The sequence below is a fragment of the Lichenostomus cassidix genome, chromosome 27, assembly GCF_008360975.1.
Source record: "Lichenostomus cassidix isolate B80296 chromosome 27, HeHo_3.0, whole genome shotgun sequence".
In the NCBI taxonomy this organism is placed as follows: domain Eukaryota; kingdom Metazoa; phylum Chordata; class Aves; order Passeriformes; family Meliphagidae; genus Lichenostomus; species Lichenostomus cassidix.
The window spans coordinates 5,157,946-5,180,949 of record NC_139507.1 but is presented as its reverse complement, the minus strand read 5'-3'; the positions used below and the strand labels follow the sequence as shown (position 1 = coordinate 5,180,949).

Genomic DNA, 23,004 nt, shown 5'->3' with positions numbered 1-23,004 from the left:
GGGTGTCGCTGCCCCTTTAAGAGCTCCCCATGTGCTTATTTACACCCTGAGACCACTTCCGGGTCTCCTCGCCCCACCCCTTCCCTCTCCTCCAATGGGCTGCCAGCACTCGGAGAGGCGCGCAATTCGCCGCTCCCTATTGGCTGTTTTAGGAGGCGTGGCCGCGGTTAGCCACGCCCCCGCGCCGTGAGGGCTCCGGCGGGCCGCGATGGAGCTGGAGCAGCTGCGCAAGAGTTACCGCGGGGACACCGAGGTGCGACAAACGGGGACAGCGGGGACAGGGCGAGGGTCCCGGCACGGGGGGAGCCCCCAGGATATCCCCGAGACCCGGGGAAATCCCCTCTTTATCGAGAGTCCCTCACAAGCCGGGGTAACCTCCCACGCAGCCCCCTCCCAGCGTGTCCCCAAGGCACGGGGACAACCCCTCGAGACAGGGTGACACCCCCAGGATGTCCCCAAGGCTCGGGGAACCCCCCCTTCCCTCAGGGTAACGCCAGCCCGTGCTGGGAGTGACCCTAGAACCGAGGTGTCCCCACCCTGAGCTGTCCCCAAGGCCTGGGGGGACCCCACGGCCCAGCGCTGTTGTCCCCTTGGAATTTGTCCCCTTCCTGCGAGACCTACAGGATGTCACTCCCTCCGTGTGCCCAGGGACCCTGCATGGCGTCCCTTCATGGTGGCTGTGATGGGGCTGTGGGCCCTGTCCTGAGCTGTCCCCAAGCCCTGGGGTGACCCCTGAAGCTGTCCCCAAGAGCTGGGGTGTCACTCCAGGCTGTCCCCAAGCCCTGGGGTGTCCCCCGAGTCTGTCCCCAAGCCCTGGGGTGTCCCCCTAGGCTGTCCCCAAGCCCTGGGCTGTCCCCCCAGGCTGTCCCCAACACCTGAGATTCCCTCTCTTCCCACTTGCCACACCCCCAGTTCAGTGGCCGCCCCATCTCCTGTGCTAGCCATGCCCCTGAGTGCAGTGTGTCCCCCTCAGGTGTCCCCAGAACCCCGTGTCCCCCCCTCACGGTGTCCCCCGTGTCCCCAGGCCTTCGAGGAGCGTCACTTAGTGTCCCTGGACCCCATCGAGCAATTCCGTGCCTGGTTCCAGGAGGCTCTGCACTGCCCCGCCATCGGCGAGGTCAACGCCATGTGCTTGGCCACCTGCACCAGGTGACACCGGGGGGTGCCAGGGGAGGTGCCAGGGCTCCCCTGGGTGCTGTCCTCACCCGCTGTCCCCTCACAGGGACGGGAAGCCCTCGGCCCGGATGGTGCTGCTCAAGGGCTTCGGGCAGGACGGCTTCCGCTTCTTCACCAACTACGAGAGCAGGAAGGGGAAGGAGCTGGTGAGGGCTGGGGAGGGAGTTTGGGGGGAAAATCCTGGTGTATCCCCAATTCCCGGAGCTGACAGAATTCCCTCCTCTTCATCCCAGAATTCCAATCCCTTCGCTTCCCTGGTTTTCTACTGGGAGCCACTCTGTCGGCAGGTGAGGAGGGGATGTGGGGCAGGACCCTGGGAATGGTCAGGGTGGGAATTTGGGGCTGGGGGTCACCCTCAGGTGGCTCCTGGGGCATGATGTGGTGGGAGGTAGCAGCGTTTTGGGTGGAAAAATCAGGGAATGGGGAGATTCCATTCTCGGGATTGCCTTTGGAGCTGCTGGGCAGAGCCCAGGGGATGGTGGTTCCCACCAGGGATTCCTGGAAATTCTGGGAATAGGGTGAAAATTTAGGGAATGGGGTGATTCCATGATCGGGATCACCTTCAGAGCTGCTGGCCAGAGCCCTGATGATTCCCACCAGGGATGTGATCCTTGCATTTTGGGTGAAAAAATCAGGAAACGGGGATATTCCATTCTTGGGGATGCCTTTGGAGCCACTGTCAGAGCCCAGGGGATGGTGGTGCTCACCAGGGATTTGGTCCCTGCATTTGGGGTGAAAAAATCAGGGAATAAGGTGGTTCCATGCTCGGGATTGCCCTTGGAGCTGCTGGCCAGAGCCCAGTAGCCACCAGGGCTGCAATCCCTGCATTTTGGTTGAAAAACTCAGGAAATGGGGCGGCTCCATACTTGGGATTGCCCTTGGAGCTGCTGGCCAGAGCCCAGTCCCCACCAGGGCTGCAGTCCCTGCATTTTGGATGAAAAAACTCAGGAAATGGGATGATTCCCCGCTCGGGATCGCCTCTGGAGCTGTCTCTCCTGGCCCAGGTCCGCATCGAGGGCTCGGTGAAGAGGCTGCCGGAGGAGGAAGCCGAGCGTTATTTCCATTCCCGCCCCAAGGGCAGCCAGATCGGGGCTGTGGTCAGCCGGCAGAGCTCGGTGATCCCGGACCGGGAGGTGAGCCAGCCCCATTCCCGGCGGGATCAGCCCGCTTGGACCGCCCTGCTCACCCCTCTCCCCCTTCCCGATCCCGCAGTACCTGAGGAAGAAGAACGCCGAGCTGGAGGAGCTCTACCGGGACAAAACGGTGCCTAAACCGGATTATTGGTGAGGCTGGGGGCTGCGGGTTGGGGGGCTGAGCCCCCCCGGAGCACGCCGTGAATCCCGGGGGTCTCTTTTAGGGGTGCCTACATCGTGGAGCCGGAGGTGGTGGAGTTCTGGCAGGGCCAATCCAACCGGCTGCACGACCGGATCGTGTTCCGGCGGCTGCGGGACAGCGCGGCGCCGCTCGGGCCGATGACCCACCGCGGGCACGGCGACTGGGTGTACGAGCGCATCTCGCCCTGAGCGTGGCGCTGCTCCCGCTCGGGAATGTCCCTTGTCCCTCAGTCACCCCGCCCTGTCCCCATCGTGTGTCAGGAGAAGGGTTCAGAGCCCCCCTGCGGCTCGGGAATGTCGCTGTGTCGCTGCCACCCCGCCCTGTCCCCATAGTGTGCTGGGAGAGAGGTTCAGAGCTCCCCTGGTGCCCTCAACCCGCTCAGGAATGTCGCTGTCCCTCTGCCACCCTGCCCTGTCCCCATCGTGTGTAAGGGAATGGATTCAGAGCCCCTCTAGTGTCCTCATCCTGCTCGGGAATGTGGCTGTCCCTCGGCCACCCCGCCCTGTCCCCCTGTGTGTCGGGGAATGGATTCAGAGCCACCCGGAGCCCTCATCCGGCTCTGCTGCTCCTGCTTGGGAATGTCTCCTGTCCCTCGGCCACCCATCCCTGTCCCCATCGTGTGCTGGGAATGGATTCAGAGCCCCCCGGTGCTCTCATGCCGCTCGGGAATGTCACTGTCCCTCTGCCACCCTGCCCTGTCCCCATCGTGTGTCAGGGAATGGAGTCAGAGCTCTCCCATATTCCCTCCTGGAATTCCCTCATCCCGCTCTGCCTGTTCCTGGCGTGTCCCCAAATCCATCTGTGACCTCTCCCGGCGGTTAATTAATCGTGTTAATGATTGTGCAGGGTCCACCTGTGACCCCAGTGTCCCCCTGTTGCTGTCCTGCCGCTGCCACCTCTCTTTTTCCGTGTTTTATGTGGAATGTGCTCGATCTCAGATTCATTAATGATGTTATTTAATTAAATCATGTGTCACCCTCGTCGTGGGCTGTCCCAGGGCAGGGAGACCCCAACCCTCACCCTGTCCCCTCCTCCAGCTGCTTGTCCAAGCTTGGAAAAAATAACCCGGGATTTGTGTGGAGGCGTGAAGGGCTTGGGTTAACATCGGGTTAATATTTACCCAGGCGGGGCTGAGCTCTCCCGGGGCAACCGGAGCTCGGAGCAGCCGGGAATTCCCGCCCGGGGTGAAACCAATCCCTAAAATCCTCCCCGGTTCCGTGTTTGCTGTCCCGAGTGCCACCGTGCCGAGGGCTGGCTCTGTCCTGGGGGATTCCCACGCCACAGGTGGCCACAGGGCTGTCACCTTGTGCCACTGTCACAGCCCGCTCGGTGGGCTTGGACCCGCCCAGCTGGAGGGACAGGGTGGTGTCACAGGAAGGGGCACAGCCAGGTGTCCCACCCACCCCAAATTCCAGGGTGAGGGGCGTTCCTGGATCAGGATCTGGACGGGCTGGGAGCGAACAGAGCTTTTGTGGGAGCTGGGAAGGGTTTGGAGCTGCGGATTTCGGGAACAGCCGCACCCTGCCGAGCTGGGGGACACCCCGGGCTGCGGCCACCCCTTTCCCAGGGGTCAGGGATTCCCCGGCATGGCTCCCGCAGGGGTTCCAGAGGGATCCAGAACCTTCCCACCCTTTAGGGTTCAGGGATCTGCGGAGCTTTCCCGGAGCTTCCTCCTTCACCGGCTCCGGGATTCCCATCCCACTGCTCCCACCCGTGTCCCGCAGGGATTTAGAGCCTTCCCACCCCGCCGGGCTGGATCCAGGGATCCCCGGAGCCCTCCCACCCCGCCGGGCTGGATCCAGGGATTCAGAGCCTTCCCGCGGGGCTGGATCCAGGGATCCAGAGCCTTCCCACCCCGCCGGGCTGGATCCAGGGATCCAGAGCCTTCCGACCCCGCCAGGCTGGATGGAGGGATTCAGAACCCTCCTGGATCTACCTCTGCTTCCTCCTCCACCGGCTCCGGGATTCCCCACGGTGGCACCGTTCCCGTCCGTGCCCCGGAGGGATTCAGAACCCTCCCGCCCCGCCGCACCGGATCCAGGGATCCCCAGAGCTCTCCCGGAGCTGCCCCCGCTCCCAGGCTCGGTTTATTAACAAGAGTTAATTAGCAGCAGGCGCTAGGGCTTCCAGCATCCCGAATCCGGGGTGGACTCCCCGCTTCCAGCAGCAGGGAGCGATTCCCGGGGGAACGCGGCTCCTCCTGGGAGCCCTCCGTGGTCCCCGCGCGGGGATTTAGTGTTCCCTGGGGACAGGGAAGTGTCACAGCGCCTTTCGGGGGTGACTCGGCCGGGACGTGGCATCTGCAGCCCCTCGGGACAGGGACACGAGTGGGGTCTCGGCCCCAAAGAGCGCCGGGAGAATGGGATTGGGGCAGAGCCGGGCGGGCGCTGCGGGGCGTGACCTCATCCCAGTATAAACCAGTCCGCGCTGGGAGCGGGAGGCACGGGGAGCGCCCGGCTCAGCTCCCCGCCCGCCGCGGGGTCAATCCCGCAGGATCATCCCACAGAAAAACTCCATCCCGAGTCCTCTCTCGTCCCGCAGCCCCGCCGCTCGGTGCCACCCAGCCGGGTCACTTCTCGTCGCGCTCGCCAGCCCCGCACAGGTTGGGATGCTCGGCCAGCGTCGCCCTCACTTTCTTCTTCTCCTTGAAGCGCCCGGAGTGCGACACCTTGACGTGCTTGCCCTTGGTGCTCTTGTCCACGATCTTCTCGAGGCGGGCGGCGAAGCCGGGAGGTCCCTCCGGTCCTGTCGCCTCCGCGCTGTCCCCTCCCGCTGCCCCGTGCCCGTCGGGACTCTCGTACAGCACGGTGGGCGCTGCCTGGCGCTTCCTCAGGAACGTCAGCTTCCACCAGCCGTGCCCGTCGGCCATCCTGGAACGGCATTTGTGTTCCTTCCCGGAATTCCCTCAGCCCTCCTCCTCCGTCTCCGGGAGATGGGTGAGGGACGCGGTGCTTCCCGCGGGATGCTCCCGGTGGGTTCCGGGAGGGGATGTTCCACGGTTTGGGAATTGCGGAGCGCCGGGAAAAGGCTGCTGGCAGCGCCGGGAGCTCCTGTCCTTATCAGCCACGTGTAGCGGGCAGGGAGGAGGGAGGGAGCCCGGAGAGCAAACAGGAACAGGAACTGGGGCGCAGGTGGCAGCGGGGAGGTGCCGGGGGGTCCCCACCTGTCCCCACCTGCCGCGCCCCAGGCTCGGGGATCGCCTCTCCCCGCTAGGGCCGGGCGGGAGCACTGGGGAGGATCCGGGAAGGATCCAGGAACGATCCAGGAACGGTCCGGGAAGGCTCCGGAGCCGAGCGTGGCTCCAGGGCAGGAAGCGAGGGAAGGTGGCTCCCGAGCCCAGCGCTTCCCTGGCCGCGGGCGGCGAGGGGAGTGCCGGTGTCCCCTCCCCATCCTGGGGACAGCACAGCTCCGTGTCCCCACCAGCCACCCCTCCCTGTGTCGCCTCCGGCATCGTTCTTGGGGCATAAAACCCCCTTTTCCCTCTGCGACAGGGGGACGAGGTGGCAGAGACCGCGGCCACCACTCCGCTGGTGGCCCCTGTGTCCCCTCCCGTCCCCTACAGAGCCAGAGCCAGGTGGGACAATCCCCGGTCTTGTCCCCGGATTGTCCCCGGCGCTCCCACATCCCATCCCCGGCACGGACACCCCATCCCGGTACCTGCTCCCGCCGCGCCCGGGGGTGTCCCGGAGGTGACCCAGGGGTGTTCCGGGGGTGTCCCGGGGTGTCCCGGAGGTGACCCGGGTGTCCCGGGGTGTCCCGGGGGGGCAGCTGCCGTTCACCTGCCGCTGTCCCGGTGTTCCCGTCAAGGTGAACCCAAACCCCTCCTGCCCGAGCAAACAGCGGGGCCGGGCCAGCCTCGGCTGAATATTCATGACGGGAACGGTGCCAGCCCTGGGCGGGTGGCCCCGGGTGGCCCTGGGTGGCTGTCACCGCCGCGGGCCGGCCGTGGCCGCGCTCCGGGCGCGGTGGCCTCGAGGGGCGGTGGCCCCGTGACACGAGGGTCGAGCCCCGGGAAGGGAGGGAGCTGCGGCTCCGGTGCGATCAGCCGAACCCCGCGGCGGCCAGAGCGGCTCCTGCCTCGCGCTGTCCCTGCCGGGTCACCGGGACGTGCCCGTGTCCCCGCGGAATGTGTCCCCACGGGACGTGTCCCCGCCAGGTCCATCCTGGGTGGCATATCCCGCTGGGACACCGTGGGACCCTCGGTGACACTGCCGGGGGGCTGGAGCTGCTCCCCCCAGTCAGCCGTGGGATTGAGATCCTGGATCTGCAGGGGATTGTCGCCCCCCGGGGGATCTGCGATCTGCTGCAGGGGTCCCCAAGGGACACGGGGGTCACTTTGGGGCCGCTGGGGGTTCCCAGGGGGATTCTGACCCTCCCTGAAGTCCCCGAGGGATCTGGGATGTGCTCTGGGGGATGCTGGTGATCTCGGAGGGATCTGGGATCCCCTATAGGGGGAACTGGGGATCCCCACAGGGATTGGGATTGGTTTGGGAGCCTCCCGGGGAGACCTGCGGGACCCTCGGGAAAGACTGGGGGGTCCTGGGGGATCCCTGGTCTGTGCTGGGGCACCTTGGGACCGGGATTGGGGTCGGGATTGGGATTGGGATTGGGATCGGGATTGGGATCGGAATTAGGATCAGGACCCCCAAACTCCCTCGCCAGCTCCGATTGGTCCGCGCTGACCCCGCCTTTTCCCCCTCCAGCCAATGGAAACTCCGGCACGTGGCACTGCCGTTGCGCCTCCTCCTTCTGATTGGCGGGAGGGCGGGACCTCCGGGCGGAGCGCGTTTTGATTGGCTGAGGCGGGAGCGGAGAGGCAGGGGATTGGCTGAGGAGGAGAAGGCGGAAGTGGAAAGGTGGTCACGGCAGAGATGCAGGTGAGGAGCGGGATGGGGACAGGGACGGGGATGGGGACCGGGATTGGAATGGGGATCGGGAACGGGACAGGGACAGGGATTGGGATCGGGGAAGGAGCCGGGACCGGCTGAGGAAGGAGTCGGGATCGAGATCGGGACGGGGATCGGGACAGGGATTGGGGAAGGAGCCGGGATCCGCACCGGGACCGGAATCGGGACGGGGATTGGGATCGGGACCAGGGAAGGAGCCGGGATCGGGACCGGGACCAGTACCGGGATCGGTATTCGGACGGGGACCGGGACCGGGATCGGGACGGATAGCGAGTCCAGGCTCAGGGGTGTCCCGACCCCCGCCCCGGTGCCGCTCCCGGTGCCGGTCGGGCTCCCGCAGCCCCGCTCCTGCCGTGTCCTCCCCGCAGGTCGCTCCCCAGGACTACCAGAATGTTCCCATCGACATCCAGACCAGCAAACTCCTGGGTATTTAGCGGGAATTTATTCTCGGCCTCCTCCCACTCCCCTTTCCCTCCAAATTGGGGAAATTCAGGAATTCTTCCCGGTTTATCCGCAGCCTAATCCCCCACCGTTTTCCTCCAGATCTGGGGAAGAGCTGGGAATTTATTCCAGTGTTTGACTCTTCCCTTTCCCTCCAAACCCGGGAAAGAGCCTGGAATTCATCCCAGGGTTTGACCCTTCTTTTACCCTCCAGATTTGGGGGAAAAGCTGGGAATTCACCCCAGTATTTGGCCCTTCCTTTATCCTCCAGAACTGGGAATTCACCCCAGTATTTGACTCTTCCCTTCCCCTCCAAACCCGGGAAAAAGCCTGGAATTGATCCCAGAGTTTGTCCCCTGTCCCCCTGGATCCCAGGGGTGTCCCCACGGTGACCCTGCTGTCCCCGCTGTCCCCAGACTGGCTGCTGGACCGGCGGCACTGCAGCGTTCGCTGGCAGAGCCAAGCGCAGCTGATCCGGGAGAAAATCCAGGCAGCTCTGCAGGACATGCCGGAGAACCAGGAGATCAAGGAGCTGCTGGAGCGTTCCTGTGAGTGGGAATTGGGGGATGGAGTTGGGATTTGGGGTTGGGACAAAAGGGGTGGTGGGGGAGCTCACCCCGGAGCAGGGGATGGGGCTGAGGTGGGAGGGGAGAGCTCTGAAACCTCCTGGGATCCCTCAAAACCTCCTGGGATCCCCTAAAATCTCCTGAGGATCCCTCAAAACCTCCTGGGATCTCTCAAAACCTTCCAGAAATCCCCCAAAACCTCCTGGGATCCCTCAAAACCTTCCAGAAATCCCCCAAAACCTCCTGGGATCCCTCAAAACCTTCCAGAGATCCCTCAAAACCTCCAGGGATCCCTCAAAACCTTCCAGAGATCCCTCAAAACCTCTCAGGGATGCCTCAAAACCTTCCAGAGATTCCTGAAAACCTGCTGGGATCCCTCAAAGCTTCTTGGGGATCCCTCAAAACCTCCCAGAAATCCCTCAAAACCTCCTGGGGATTCCTGAAAACCTCCTGGAGATGCCCTGGAACCTCTTGGGGATCCCACAGAACCTCCCTGGGAGCCTCCAAAACCTCCTGGGATCCTTCAAAACCTCCCAGGGATCCCTCAAAACCTCCTGGAGATGCCCTAAAACCACCTGGGGAACCTTCAAAACCTGCTGGGGATGCCCTAGAACCTCTTGGGGATTCCTCACAACCTCCTGGGGATTCCTGAAAACCTCCTGGAGATCCCCTAAAATCTCCTGGGATCCCTCAAAACCTTTTGGGGATGCCCTAGAACATCTTGGGATTCCTCAAAACCTCCTGGAGGTGCTCTAGAACCTCCAGGGATCCCCTAAAACCCCATTCCCTGCTCCACCCCAGACCTGCACTACTTCCACTGCCTGCGCATCGTGGAGATCCTCAAGGGCACTGAGGCTTCCACCAAGAACCTCTTCGGGCGCTACTCGTCCCAAAGGATGAAGGTGGGAGCATCTTCCTCTTCCTCATCCTCCTCATTCCCTTCTTCCTCTTCATCCTCATCCTCCTCTTGTTCCTCCTCCATCCTCCTCTTCCTCCTAATTCTCCTCTTCTTCCTTCTCTTCCATCCTCTTCCACCTCATTCTCTTCCCCCTCCATCCTCCTCTTCCTCCTCTCCCTCTTCATCCTCCTGTTCCTCCTCCATCCTCCTGTTTCTCCTCTTCCTTCTCATCCTCCTCTTCATCCTCTTCCTCCTCCATCCTTTTCATTCTCCTCATCCTCCTCTTCTTCCTCTTCTTCCTCCTCTTCTGCCTCATCTTCCTCTTTCTCTTCATCCTCCTTTCTCCTCTTCCTCTTGTTCCTTCTCCTCTTCCTGTTCCTCCTCCATCCTCCTGCTTCTCCTCTTCTTCCTCCTTCTCTTCCTTCTCTTCCTCCTCTATCCTCCTCATCCTCCCTCTTCCTCTTTTTCCTCCTCCTCCTCCTCACCCTCCTCTTCCTCCCCAGGACTGGCAGGAGATTGTGTCCCTGTATGAGAAGGAGAACACCTACCTGGGTGAGGGGATGGGATGGGATTGATGGGATGGGATGGGATTTGTGGGAATGCAAAATCCCGGTGGGATGAGAGCCCTGGGACACCCCAAGGACCCTGTGGGATGGGATGGGATGGGATGGGATGGGATGGGATGGGATGGGATGGGATGGGATGGGATGGGATGGGAAAGGGGAATTTTGCCTCCAAACTGGAATGGGGAATGGGATGGGAAAGCACAGGATTTGTGGGAATGCCAAATCCCAATGGGATGAGAGCCCTGAGGTGTCTGTGACACCCCAAGGACCCTGTGGGTGAGTGGAAATCACTCCCCAAGCTGGGATGGGATGGGTTGGGATGGGATTGATGGGATGGGATAGGTTGGGAAAGGGGAATTCCACCTCCAAACTGGGATGTTAACCAGCAGGAAGCACAGGAATCCCAGATCCCAATGGGGTGAGATCCCTTTTGGGATTTGGGACCCCAGAGTGACCCCACTGTCCCCCAGCCGAGCTGTCCAGCCTGCTGACCCGCAGCATCAGCTACGAGATCCCGTCCCTGAAGAAGCAGCTGGGCAGATGCCAGCAGGCCCAGCAGGAGCTGCTGCGCAGGGAGGACGAGTGTCAGCTTGGGGCCGGCGAGCTGCGCGAGAGGTTCCTGGCCTCGTGCCGCCAGTACGGGATTGCCGTGAGTGAGGGGATGGGGTGACCCTAAAATGAACCTAAAATAACCCCAAAACAGCCCAAAAATAACCCCCAAAACAGCACAGAGCTCCGTGAGAGATTCCTGGCCTCGTGCCACCAGTATGGGATTGCTGTGAGTGAGGGGATGGGGTGGCCCTAAAACCCTGAAATAACCTGAGAGAGATCTTAAAACAGCCCTAAAATAACCCCTAAAACAGCCCTAAAACAGCACTGAGCTGCGCGAGAGATTCCTGGCCTCGTGCCGCCAGTACGGGATTGCCGTGAGTGAGGGGATGGGGTGGTCCTGAAATGGCCTTAAAATAACCCGAAAATAACCCCAAAACAACCCCAAAGCAGCCCCAAAATAACCCCCAAAACAGCACTGAGGTGCATGAGAGATTCCTGGCCTCGTGCTGCCAGTATGGGATTGCTGTGAGTGTGGGCATGGGGTGGCCCTAAAATAGCCCTAAAATAACCCCAAAACCAGCCTGGAAAGAACCCAAGAGAGATCCTGAAACTGACCTAAAATGACCCTAAAGTAACCCCCAAAACAGCCTGAAAATAACCCCAAAAACTGACCCTGAACCAGCCCTGAAATAACCCCCAAAACGGCCCTAAAATAACCCAAGATGGACCCTAAACCATCCCTAAAATGAGCCCCAAAAGCAGCCCTAAAACAACCCCGTGGTGTCCCCAAGGTGTCTCCATGTCCCCACGGTGTCCCTGTGGTGTCCCGACTCCCAAGGGTCACTCTGGGGTTGTCTGGCTTTGTCATCGCTGTCCCTGTGGTGTCCCCATGGTGTCCCTGCTCCCAGGGGAGGATCAGGGGGTGTCCCCACAGTGTCCCCTGGTGTCCCTGTGGTGTTCCCTCAGTGTCCTCAGGGTGTCTCTGCGGTGTCCCCATGTACCCACAGTGTCCCCAGGGTGTCCCCTCAGTGTTCCACACTGTCCCCTGGTGTCCCCATGGTGTCCCTGCAGTGTCCCCACACTGTCCCCTGGTGTCCCCATGATGTCCCCATGGTGTCCCCACCCTGTCCCCGGTGTCCCCAGGGCTCGGACGTGCGCCGGGAGTTGCTGTCACAGGTGCAGGCGCTGCCATCGCTGCTGTCCCAGGTTGGGGACAGTGCTGCCACCCTGGCTGAGGCCATCGAGCTCTACCAGGCCTGCGTGGGCTTCGTGTGTGACAGGTGGGGACATGGGGAGGGGCTGGGAACGGCCCTGAGACCCCAAAATGGCCCTGGGACCCCCAAACTGACCCCAAAACAGCCCTGAGAGCCCCAAACTGACCCCAAAACAGATGCCAGACCCCAAAACCAGACCCAGACCCTAAAACAGCCCAAATCCTCCCCAAAACAGCCCTGAGACCCCAAAACCAGATGCCAGAACAGACCCTAAAACACCCCAAAATCCCCCAAACCAGACACTGAACCAGCTCCCACTGCCCCAAAACACTCCTAAATCCCCCAAACCAGACCCCAAACCAGCTCACACCCCCCAAACAGCATTCAGACACCCCAAACTGGACCCCAAACCAGCTCCCACTGCCCCAAAACATCCCTAAACCCCCAAAAACGGCCCCCAAAAAAGCCGTCAGATGCCCCAAAGCTGACCTTGCTCCACCCAAAACCCCTCTAAATCCCCCAAAGGAGCCCCAGAAACACCCCTAAACCCCCCAAACCAGACCCCAAACCAGCTCCCACCACCCCTAAACACCCCTAAAAACCCTCTAAACCCCCCAAAACAGTCCTGACACGGAGGTGGTGCCGCTGCTGCGGTACATGGGGACGAACGGGAACCGCTCGGTGTTCCGGTGGCGAACGGGGCAGGAGCTGTGCCAGACCCCAAACACCCCTAAACACCCCCAAAAACCCCCCAAAAAACCCTCTAAATCCCCCAAACAGTCCCGACACGGAGGTGGTGCCGCTGCTGCGGTTCGTGGGGCGGCACGGGAACTGCTCGGTGTTCCGGTGGCGAACGGGGCGAGAGCCGCTGAGGGTGGAGCGACCGGAGCTGAGCGAGGAACCGGAACAGAGCCGGGAGGAGGCGGTGCGACCGGGGGGACCGGAGTGGGTCGGGTCTGGGGACAGGGGGGACCGGAATGGGTCGGGTTTGGGGTCTGGGGGGACTGGGAGGACTGGAATGGCTCGGGTTTGCGGACAGGGGGGACGGAGGGGACAGGAGTGGCTCGGGTTTGGGGACAGGGAGGGAACAGAGGGACCCCAAATCTGTCGGGTTTGGGGACAGGGAAAGGACAGACCCCAAATGGCTCGGGTTTGGGGTCTGAGGGGTTACAGAAGGACCCCAAATTGCTTGGGTTTGGGGACAGGGATGGCTCGGGTTTGGGGTCTGGGGGGACCGGGAGGGGACAGAGGGACCCTGAATGGCTCGAGTTTGGGGTCTGAGGGGGGACAGAGGGACCCTAAATCGCTTGAGTTTGGGGTCAGGGGATGGACCCTGAATAGCTCAGTTTTGGGGTCTGGGAGGGGATGGACCCCAGATGGCTCTGCTGGGTGGTTTTGGGGTCTGGGGATGGGACAAACCCCAAATGGCTCTGCCAGGCAGTTTTGGGGACAGGGATGGGACAAACCCCAAATGGCTCTGCAGGGTGGTTTTGGGGTCTGGCTGTGGCTCAGGGGGGATTTGGGATCTCTTTCCCCACAGATTGATTGGGGGGATTTCCCGGCTGAGTCCCCTCAGGGTGGTGACATCGACTGGGGGATCACGGTGGAGCCTGGGCCTCAGGTGGGTGACAAATCCCAAATTTGTGTCCCCAAATCCCCACGTGGGTGACACTGCCAGGGTGGCCCTGTGTCCCCAAATCCCCTCTGTGTCCCCAAATCCCCAGGTGGATGACACTCCCAGGGGTGTCCCTGTGTCCCCAAATCCCCAGGTTTGTGTCCCCAAATCCCTTCTGTGTCCCCAAATCCCCAGGTTTGTGTCCCCAAATTCCCCACTGTCACCCTTTTTCTGCAGGGGGATGATGGCATCGACTGGGGTGAGGGACAGAAGGGGACAGTGACGGTGGAGCCTGGTCCCCAGGTGGGTGACCCCTAAACCAGCCCTAAAATAAGCCCAAACAGACCCTAAAATACACCCCAGACAGACCCTAAAATAACCCAAAACAGACCCTAAAACAGCCCTGAAGTAACCCCTAAAACAGACCCCAAACCAGCCCTAAAATAACCCCAAAACAGACCCTAAAGAACCCCCTTTGCTCACAGGGGGATGATGGCATCGACTGGGGTGAGGGACAGAAGGGGACAGTCACGGTGGAGCCTGGTCCCCAGGTGGGTGACCCCAAAACAGCCCTAAAATCACCCAAAATAGCCCAAACCAGACCCCAAAACAGCCCCAAAATCACCCCTTTTTCCACAGGGGGACGATGGCATCGACTGGGGTGACGGAGGGGGACAGGAGGGGACACAGGAGGGGACAATCACGGTGGTGGAGGCTGGCACTGAGGGTGAGTGGGGTTTGGGGTTCCATCCTGGACACCCCGGAGGGATTTGTGTCCCTTGGGGTGACACTGAGGAGGTTTGGGGTGACACCGAGTGGGTTTGGTGTCCTGTCTGGGTTTGGTGTGACACTGAGCGGCTTTGGGGTGACACTGAGGTGACACTGAATGGGTTTGGGGTGACGCTGAGCCAATTTGGGGTTCCATCCTGGACACCACAGAGAGATTTGTGTCCCCTGGGTGCCCTGGGGTGACACTGAGCCATGTTTAGGGTGACACTGAGCCAGTTTGGGGTGACTGAGGTGACATTGAGCAGGTTTGAGATGACACTGAGCTGGTTTGGGGTGACACTGAGTGGGTTTGGTGTCCCCAGCCCATACCCCGGAGGGATTTGTGTCCCTGGGGCGACACTGAGCAGGTTTGGGGTGACACCAAGGTGACACTGAGTGGGTTTGGGGTGACACCGAGTGGGTTTGGGGTGACGCTGAGGTGACACTGATCCCCGTTTGGGGTGTCCCCAGCCCCCGAAGGTGACATTGCCCGTGGCTCAGACGCGCTGACCCTGCTGGAGCTCACCGAGACACGGAACCAGTTCATCGATGAGCTCATGGAGGTGTGCGGGGACAGCGGGGACAGCGGGGACAGCAGGGACAGTGGGGACAGCGGGGACAGTGGGGACAGCAGGGACAGCGGGGACAGTGGGGACAGGGGGGACAGCGGGTGACCCTGGGATGACCTGGGGGATGACCCTGTACCCTGTCCCTGCCAGGGTGACGCTGGGGGTGGCCCTGTGCCCTGTCCCCATCAGGGTGACTCCAGGCAATGATCCTGGCCCTGGGGGTGACCCTGGAGGTGTCCCAGGGTGGCCCTGGGTGTGACCCTGGGGGTGACCCTGAGGGTGTCCATGCCAAAATGACCCTGGTGGTATTCCAGGGTGACTCTGGGGGTGACCTTGTGCCCTGTCCCCACTGGGGTGACCCTGGGGGTGTTCCAGGGTGACCCTGGGGGTGACTCCAGGGGTGACCCCATGTCCTGTCCCCACCAGGGTGACCCTGGGGCTGTCCCTGGCTCCTGTCCCTGCCGAGGTGACACTGGGGCTATCCCAGGGCGACCCTAGGGATGTCCCCAGTGCTGTCCCTGTCCCACCCCACAGCTGGAGCTGTTCCTGGGTGACACTGGGGCTATCCCAGGGTGACCCTGGCAGTGTCCCTGTGCCCTGTCCCTGCTGAGGTGACACTGGGGCTATCCCAGGGCGACCCTAGGGATGTCCCCACACCTGTCCCTGTCCCACCCCACAGCTGGAGCTGTTCCTGGCGCAGCGGCTGCTGGAGCTGGAGGACGAGGCCGATGTGGTAGCCATGAGCCAGCTGCAGCTAGCCCCGGCCGTGCTGCAGGGCCAGAGCAGTGACAGGGTCAGAGCCCAGCTGGCCACTGCCCGCCAGCTGCTGGCCCAGCTGTGCTCCCGCAGCGTGCAGCACCTCTGCATGATCCTCGCCTCGCCCAGGTGAGCACGGCGGGCCTGGGATGGCCCTAAAACTGCCCGAGAACAGACCCCAAAATAGCCCTGAAACAGCCCTAAAATGGCCCTAAAGTGACTCTGAAAGAGCCATGAAACAGCCTCCAGAACAGCCCTGAAAGAGCCCCCCAAGAGCCCCCAAAATGGCCCTAAAACAGCCCCAAAACAGCCCTAAAATGTCCCCATAGCTGACTGAGGGCTGTCTCCCCGCATTCCCCATGTCCCCGGGGCTGACCGAGGGCTGTCCCCACACTGTCCCCATGTCCCCAGAGCTGACTGAGGGCTGTCCCCCCCCCACACACACCCCCACCCCAACACACCCCCCCCCCCACCCACACAGCTGTCCCCATGTCCCCATAGCTCACTGAGGGCTGTCCCCACGCTGTCCCCATGTCCCCAGAGCTGACTGAGGGCTGTCTCCTCGCTGTCCCCATGTCCCTGGAGCTCACTGAGGGCTGTCCCCCCGCTGTCCCCATGTCCCCAGGTACGTGGAGCGGGTGTCGGCGCTGCTGAAGCAGAAGCTGCTGCAGGCTGAGCTGCTGCTGGCCAAGAAGGACACTCTGGGCCAGCGGCGTCACCAAGCCCTGGAGGAGCAGAGAGCCCTGGAGCCCAAACTGCAGCGGCTGCAGGAGAGGACCAGGGAGCTGCAGAAACTGGTGAGACCCCAAAAGTCCCCAAAAGCTCCCCTAGTTTGTCCCCAGGGTGCTCTGAGCAAGCTCCCCGTGTGTGTTGCAGATCGAGGCTGACATCTCCAAGCGCTACGGGGGGAGACCTGTGAACCTGATGGGCATCAATGTGTGACCCCAAAAGTGGGCAGGAGGGGTCTGTGCCCCCCCCAGAGACCCCTGGCCATCCCTGGTGAACCTCTGTTACCCCAAAAATGGGGCAGGGGGACACCAGGGTGGGTTCTGTATCCCCAGAGCCCCCTGCCCACCCCTGCTGAACCTCTGTGACCCCAAAAATAGGGACAGGAGGGTCTCTGTCCCCCCAAAGCCCCCTGCCCAGCCCTGGGTGAATGGGGGGTGTTGGTGAATAAACCCAAACCTTTTTCCCAAACCGATGTGGGTTTGAGGTGGGGGTGAAGAGCTCCAAACCCCCCCTTGGGGTCACGGCAGCCCCCTGGCCCCGGGGAGGGGAAATTGGGTTTTAATTTCACGGCAGAGCGGGTGATTCATGGCTGGCAGTGTCACCCTAATGGATCTGTGGTGACATCGCTCGTTATTCCCGCGGCTCGTTAGCGCTGCCCGACACGGAGGGATGGGACCCCATTAATCACCCCACAGCCCCTGAAACAGCCTGAAAATGGCCTCAAAGCAGCCCTGAAACAGCCCGAAAATAGCCCCAAAATAGCCTCAAAACCAGCCCTAAAACCAGGCCAAAACCAGCCCCAAAATAGCCTCAAAACAGCCCCAAAACAGCTCCCAAAACAGCCCCAAAACCAGCCCTAAAATAGCCCCAAAACAGCCCTTAAATGGCTCCAAACCAGCCCTGAAACAGTCCCAAAACCAGCTCCAAAACAGCCCCAAAACCAACCCTAAACCAGCCATGAGATAGCCCTGAAACCAGCCCTAAAATAGCCCCAAACCAGGCCCCAAACGATCCCAAACCAGCTCCAGAACAGTCCTGAAACAACCCCAAAACCAGGCCCCAAACAGTGCCAAAACTGCCCCGGAACAGCCCTAAAATAGCCCCAAAACCAGCCCTAAAACTGCCCCGGAACAACCCCAAAACCAGCCCTAAAAGAGCCCCTAAAGAGCTCCAAAACCAGCCCTAAACCAGCCCCAAACAGCCCTGCCACACTGGGACAAACTGGGCCGAACTGGGCCGGGCACAGCGAGAGCCCCGCAGCGGCTTTGGGGCGTGGCTGTCACGCCCTGTGACGTCACTCGCGGACCACACCCACCTGACAGGCCATTGGTCACTGTCGCGCTCTGGCCACGCCCCATTTACACAGCAGCTTCTGATTGGTCGGGCTGTGCGGCGGGACCTCCCCTGGGCGGGGCTGGGAGCGCTTTGGGGCTGCGGGATCCAATCCCATAGGGGCAGCGAGTGAGGTGTGGGGCTGGGCGGGATCCATGTCCCCGGGGCTGTCACTGTCCCCATCGCTGTCCCCATGGCTGTCATCATCTCTGGCCCCATGGCCGTCCCTTGGCCTGGCACTGTCCCTGTCCCCATCCCTGTCGCTGTCCCCATCCCTGTCCTCATCACTGTCCCCATGGCTGTCCCCATCCTTGTCCCCATCCTTGTCCCCAGCCCTGTCCCCAGCCCCGTCCCCATTGCTGTCCCCATGGCTCGCAGACCCAGCTCTCGTCCTCCACACTCCTGTCCCTGTCCCTTTCCCCATCCCTGTCCCTGTTCTTGTCCCTTCTCCTTCCCCTGTCCCCATCCCTGTCCCCATGGCTGTCTCCATCCCTGTGCCTGTCCCCACCTCTGTCCCTGTCCCTCTCTCTCTGTCCCTTTCCCCATCTCTGTCCCTTGTCTTTCCCCTGTCCCTGTCCCTGTCCCCATCCCTATCCCCATCCCTCTCCTGTCCCTGTCCCCATCGCTGTCCCCATCCCCGTCTCCATCGCTGTCCCCATCCCTATCCCCATCCCTCTCCTGTCCTTGTCCCTGTCCCTGTCCCCATCGCAGTCCCCATCGCTGTCCCCGCCCGCCGCCATGTCAGCCGTGCCGCGCGGCTCCCTCATTAGCGCTCGGCGGTGATTAACAGCCTCATTACCGCCGCCCGTCCCTCCCCACCGGCTGCGCGCCGAGCCGGGAGCCACCGAGCGTCCCCGTGACGCTGAGGGGCTCCGGGGGTCACTGTCACCACCGTCTCCATAGCAACGCCACCCGGCGGGGGTGGCTCGGGCCATAAAGCCCCTTTATCCTCCCGGACCGAAACCCCTCGGGACCCCCGAGCCCCCCCGGGACCCCCGCGGGTCACGGCGGGGGCAGAGGGCACAGCCCGGGGGTGGCTTTGATGGGGGATTCAATGGGGTGACGGCCAGGAGGGGACAGCGGTGTCACCCCGCGCTTTTGGGGCCTCGTTAGGGCGTTATTAATGTCGCGGCGAGGATGAAATATGGGGCGGCGGTCGCTGTTCCCATTATCCGCGAGGTTCCCGGGAGGTCCTGACAGGAAGATAAAACACCCCCGGCGCTCCCCGCGGGGATGGGGAGGGGTCGGGTGGGTTTCCAGTGTCACCCCCGCCTGTGCCCCGTGTCCCTTGGGAGGTGGGATGGAGGGGAATTGGGATCGGGGATGTGGGAATGGAGGGGAATTGGGATTTGGAGAGGAATTGGGATCGAGGATGTGGGGATGGAGGGGAATTGGGATTTGGAGAGGAATTGGGATTTGGAGGATGTGGGGATGGAGGGGAACTGGGATTTGGAGGGAAATTGGGATCGGAGGGATGTGGGGATGGAAGGGACACGGAAAGAGGGGACACGGACCAGGGCGACACGTGGATGGAGGGGACAAAGCCCAGGGGGATGTGCGGCTGAAGGGGACAAAGACAGAAGGGCCCTGCAGTTCCATCACCCCTAAAAGCTGGGGTCTCCCGCGTGTCCCTGTCCCCCGGCCGGCTGTCCTTGTCCCCCGCGTGTCCCTGTCCCCCGGCCGGCTGTCCCTGTCCCCCGCGTGTCCCTGTCCCCCGGCCGGCTGTCCCTGTCCCCGCCGTGCGGTGATTGTCACCAGCCCGCCATTCTTGGGGGAGCTCAGCGCCGCTCCAGACAAAGGGAGGGGACAGCGCTGGCACTGGGGACCCCCGGCGGTGTCACCTCCCCCCCCCCGCTCTGCTGGTGACAGAAGCAGCTCTGCCTCCCCTCCCCCCTCCGCCGCGCCACGGAGGGATTTAATGAGCAATTAAGGTCCCTCCATCTGTCCCCGCGCTGTCCCCGCTGCCGTCACAGCCCTGACAGCGCCGCTCGCTCCATTAGCGCCAGCGGGACATCCCCGCGGCCCCGACAGCTGCCGGGCGGCCCGAGCCCCTCCCGCTGTCCACCGTGCTGTCCCCAGCTGTCCCCGCGGCCACCCCTGCGCCATCCGGCCCTGTCCTGGGCGCTCCCCGTCCGTCCGTCCGTCCGTCCGTCCATCCATCCATCCCTCTCTCTCCATCCCTCTCTTCATTCCTCTTTCCATCCTTTCATCCCTCTCTCCCATCCCTCTATCCCTTTCTCCATCCCTCTCTCCCTCTCTCCCCCTCTCTCCATCCCTCCCTCCATCCCTCTATCCCTCTCGCTCCATCCCTCTCTCCATCTCTCCCTCTCTCTCTCTCCATCCCTCCATCTCTCCCTCTCCCCATCCCTCCATCTCTCCCTCTCCCCATCCCTCCTTCCCTCTCTCCCTCCTCTCTCCATCCCTCCCTCCATCCCTCTCTCCCTCTCTCTCCATCCCTCTCTCCATCCCTCTCCCCATCCCTTCCCTAATCCCTCCTCTCATCCCCAATCCCCAAATCCTCTCCCGCCCTCCCCACTCCCTCCCCGCCAAAATTTTTTCGGCAGCAGCCGCCGCTCCCAATGTCCCCAGCGGGGTGGGGACAGCCGAGTGACACCCCGAGCCCCCCCGGCCCCCCTGTCCCGAGGGCAGGCGCGCAGCTGCTCCGCGAGTTCCAAATTTCCTCGTTAAAACCGCGCGGAACGGAGCGGCAGCTGCGCCGGAGCCTGGGGACCGATGTGTCACCCGCGGGGTGGCGGTGACAGTTCCGCGCGGGGGTGGCGATGGATCACCGCCCGGCCCGAGCCGCTTGGGGGGTCGCGAATGTGGGGGTCTTAAAATGGGAAACCCCAAAAGAGCCATTGCCGAAACGGAGACCCCAAAACAGCCATTCCCGAAATGGGAAACAAACGGGAAACCCCAAAACAGCCATCCCGGGAGTGTAACCCCAAAACAGCCATTCCCGAAATGGGAAACAAACGGGAAACCCCAAAACAGCCATCCCCGGCACCGTGACCCCAAAACAGCCATTCCCGAAATGGGAAACAAAGGGAAAACCCCAAAACAGCCATTCCCGAAACGGGAAACAAACGGGAAACCCCAAAACAGCCATTCCCGAAATGGAGACCCCAAAACAGCCATTCCCGAAACGGGAAACAAACGGGTTTGGGGGTGACAAGGTTTGGGGTGTCACCGGCTTTGGGGTGACGTGGAAATGGGGTTGGCAAGGCTTTGGGATGTCATGGGATTTGGGGTCACTGGGGGTGACCCACACGGCATTTGGGGTGACCAGGTTTGGGACGTCACGGCCTTTGGGGGTGACGTGGAAATGGGGTTGGCAAGGCTTTGGGGTGACACGGGATTTGGGGTCACTGGGGTCTCCCAGCTGTGGGGTTGGGGACTCTGTGGGGTGTTGTAGGGCCGCTGTCCCCTCCGCTCGGCCCCATTGTCCCGGGGCTCGACGGTGCCATTGTCCCCGTGTCACCCGGGGGCCACCAGCTGTCACCGCGGGGCCTTCGCGCTCCTCCTCCTCCTCCTCCCTTTGTTCTCCGCGCTGGGGAGGGGGCGGGGGGACCTGGGGTCACCATCCCGGGGGACAGTGGGGACACGGAGCCCCCCGGGGATGGGACATCCCGCCCCAAACCGCCCCGGGATGGGGATTTGGGGGTGTTGCCCACCCTAAACCCTCCTGAATTGCCTTTTGGGGGTATCGACCACCCTAAACCCCCCTGAGTTGCAAATTTGGGGGTGTTGACCACCCTAAAACCTCGCTGGGTTGGAAATTTGGGGATGTTGCCCACCCTAAACGTCCCCGAATTGGATTTTGGGGTGTTGCCCACCCTAACCGCCCCTGAACTGGATTTTGGGGTCGTTACCCACCCTAACCCCTCTGAACTGGATTTTGGGGTCGTTATCCACCCTAACCCCCCCTGAATTGGATTTTGGGGTGTTACCACCCTAATCCCCCCGAATTGGATTTTGGGGGTGTTACCCACCCTAACCCCCCCCGCCCCGCAAGGCGCGGACCCCCGAGGGGACAAGGGTGGGCTTTGGGGTGCATTTCCTGCCCTGCCCATCCCCGATACCTGTTTTGGGGTGACCCAGGGGTGTCCCCCGCCATCCCCTGCCCCACCAACCCCAATCCCAACCCCACTGAGGGGTGACATCCAGGCCAGGGGACATCTGAGGGACACACGGGGGACACACGGGGCAGAAGGGCTTTGGGGGCGCTGCGAGGGGCGCGGAGGGGTTTTGGGGAGGGGTCCCAGCTGCGGGGACATCTGTGGGTCCCCCTGGGGGGACACGGGAGCTCTGCCAGCTGCTGTCCCCTTTATCCCCCCGGGGATGTCACATCCATCAATGTCTGACCCCGGAGGGTCCAACGGGACAGTTTGGGGTGTCACTCGCGTTTTGGGGACACGGCTTTGGGGTGAACGTGACCCCAAAGCAGGCTGGGGCAGGTGGGGAGGGGGTCTCTGCTTTGGGGTGTCCCGGGGGGGCTCAGCTGATCCCGGGGGTCCCAAAGGAGGGGACTCCCTGTGACTGGGGGGGTCGCTAGAACTGGAAGGGACAAGGGGACACTCCCCAAGGGGGGAGGAGGGTGGTAGAGGCAGACTGGGGGGCTCAGGGCGGGGGTCCTGGATGGGATCCGGGACTGGGGGGTCAGGAAGGGGTCCCGAATAGGATCCGGGATTCGGGGGTCCCGGGTGGGGTCCGGGATTCGGGGGGCTCACGATGGGGTCCCGAATAGGATCCGGGATTTGGGGGGCTCACGATGGGGTCCCAAATGGGATCCGGGATTTGGGGGGTTCAGGGTGGGGATCCCCAAATTAGGGGGGTCAGGGCGGAGCCCCTCGCACTGCCCCAGAGCCGCCGCCAGGTGGCGCTGCAGGACCGCGAATGCGCTTCGGGGCGGGGCATGGAGGGGGCGGGGCTAACATCTTATATGACGTGCTGATGATGGGCGGGGATATGCAAATCAAAGCCGCTCTCGCAAAGAGCATCGGGAAAGGGCCGCGCTGGGGCGGCGGCGGTGGGAGGGAATTTGGGGAGCGAGGGGGGAGCTGGGCAGACTGTGTCGGGATGGGGAATCTGTGGGATTGGGGATTTGGGGGATTGGCAGGGATGGGGTGACTCCAAAGGGGTGGAGGTTCCCAAATGGGGTGACCCCAAAGTGGCGTGGGGGGTCTGGAGAGTTTGGGGTTCCCAAAAATGGGGTGATCCCAAGGTGGGCAGAGGTTCCCAGAAAGGGGTGAACCCAGAGTGGGGTGGGAGGTCTGTAGGGTTGGGAATTCCCAAAAACGGGGTGATCTCAAAGTGGTGGAGGTTCCCAAAAACGGGGTGATCTCAAAAGGGGTTGGGGGGTCTGGAGGGACCCTCCATGGGGAGCAGCAGGAAGTCCCCTGAGCTCCCTCCAGAACCCTGGGGACACTTTGGGGTATCCCAGCCCTAAAGGGACCTCTGTGCTAGATCCCATTAAAGCCATCAGCCCATCCAAATTCGGATTTAACAACAAAAAACCCATAAATGCTGCTTTTGTTTCCAAAGGAAAACCCCTAAAGGAGGGACAGAGCCGCTGGGTGA

At 62.5% G+C, this 23,004-nt stretch overlaps 3 protein-coding genes across 9 annotated transcripts; 2 read left to right on the top strand and 1 right to left on the bottom strand.

The window, feature by feature from the left end:
* Window positions 1-139: 139 nt before the first annotated feature.
* On the top strand, window positions 140-3,590 carry PNPO (pyridoxamine 5'-phosphate oxidase). The gene is made up of 7 exons (XM_085083521.1): window positions 140-253; window positions 1,025-1,149; window positions 1,223-1,322; window positions 1,410-1,463; window positions 2,181-2,309; window positions 2,389-2,459; window positions 2,534-3,590. Exons 1-7 carry the CDS (start codon window positions 209-211, stop codon window positions 2,697-2,699), a joined length of 690 nt encoding a protein of 229 aa, XP_084939647.1. The 5' UTR covers window positions 140-208; the 3' UTR covers window positions 2,700-3,590.
* A 975-nt stretch (window positions 3,591-4,565) lies between these two features.
* Window positions 4,566-6,346, bottom strand: PRR15L (proline rich 15 like). The gene is made up of 2 exons (XM_085083529.1): window positions 6,169-6,346; window positions 4,566-5,381 (listed from the first exon to the last, which is right to left on the bottom strand). Exon 2 carries the CDS (start codon window positions 5,378-5,380, stop codon window positions 5,081-5,083), a length of 300 nt encoding a protein of 99 aa, XP_084939655.1. The 5' UTR covers window position 5,381; window positions 6,169-6,346; the 3' UTR covers window positions 4,566-5,080.
* Window positions 6,347-7,157: 811 nt separating this feature from the next.
* Window positions 7,158-16,560, top strand: CDK5RAP3 (CDK5 regulatory subunit associated protein 3). 7 transcript variants are annotated; one of them, XM_085083458.1, is made up of 17 exons: window positions 7,158-7,388; window positions 7,787-7,844; window positions 8,276-8,407; window positions 9,227-9,327; window positions 9,827-9,875; window positions 10,360-10,504; window positions 10,634-10,667; window positions 11,585-11,721; window positions 12,436-12,580; window positions 13,196-13,276; window positions 13,508-13,573; window positions 13,756-13,821; window positions 13,910-13,997; window positions 14,510-14,601; window positions 15,287-15,492; window positions 15,989-16,160; window positions 16,240-16,560. In XM_085083458.1, exons 1-17 carry the CDS (start codon window positions 7,383-7,385, stop codon window positions 16,303-16,305), a joined length of 1,644 nt encoding a protein of 547 aa, XP_084939584.1. In that variant the 5' UTR covers window positions 7,158-7,382; the 3' UTR covers window positions 16,306-16,560. The 7 variants fall into 7 exon arrangements, with proteins under 7 accessions (XP_084939584.1, XP_084939583.1, XP_084939582.1 ...); XM_085083456.1 differs by lacking the exon at window positions 10,634-10,667 and adding an exon at window positions 10,782-10,815 and having other exon boundaries at window positions 7,160-7,388; XM_085083457.1 differs by lacking the exon at window positions 10,634-10,667 and having other exon boundaries at window positions 7,159-7,388; window positions 10,360-10,538.
* The last annotated feature ends 6,444 nt before the right edge of the window (window positions 16,561-23,004 follow it).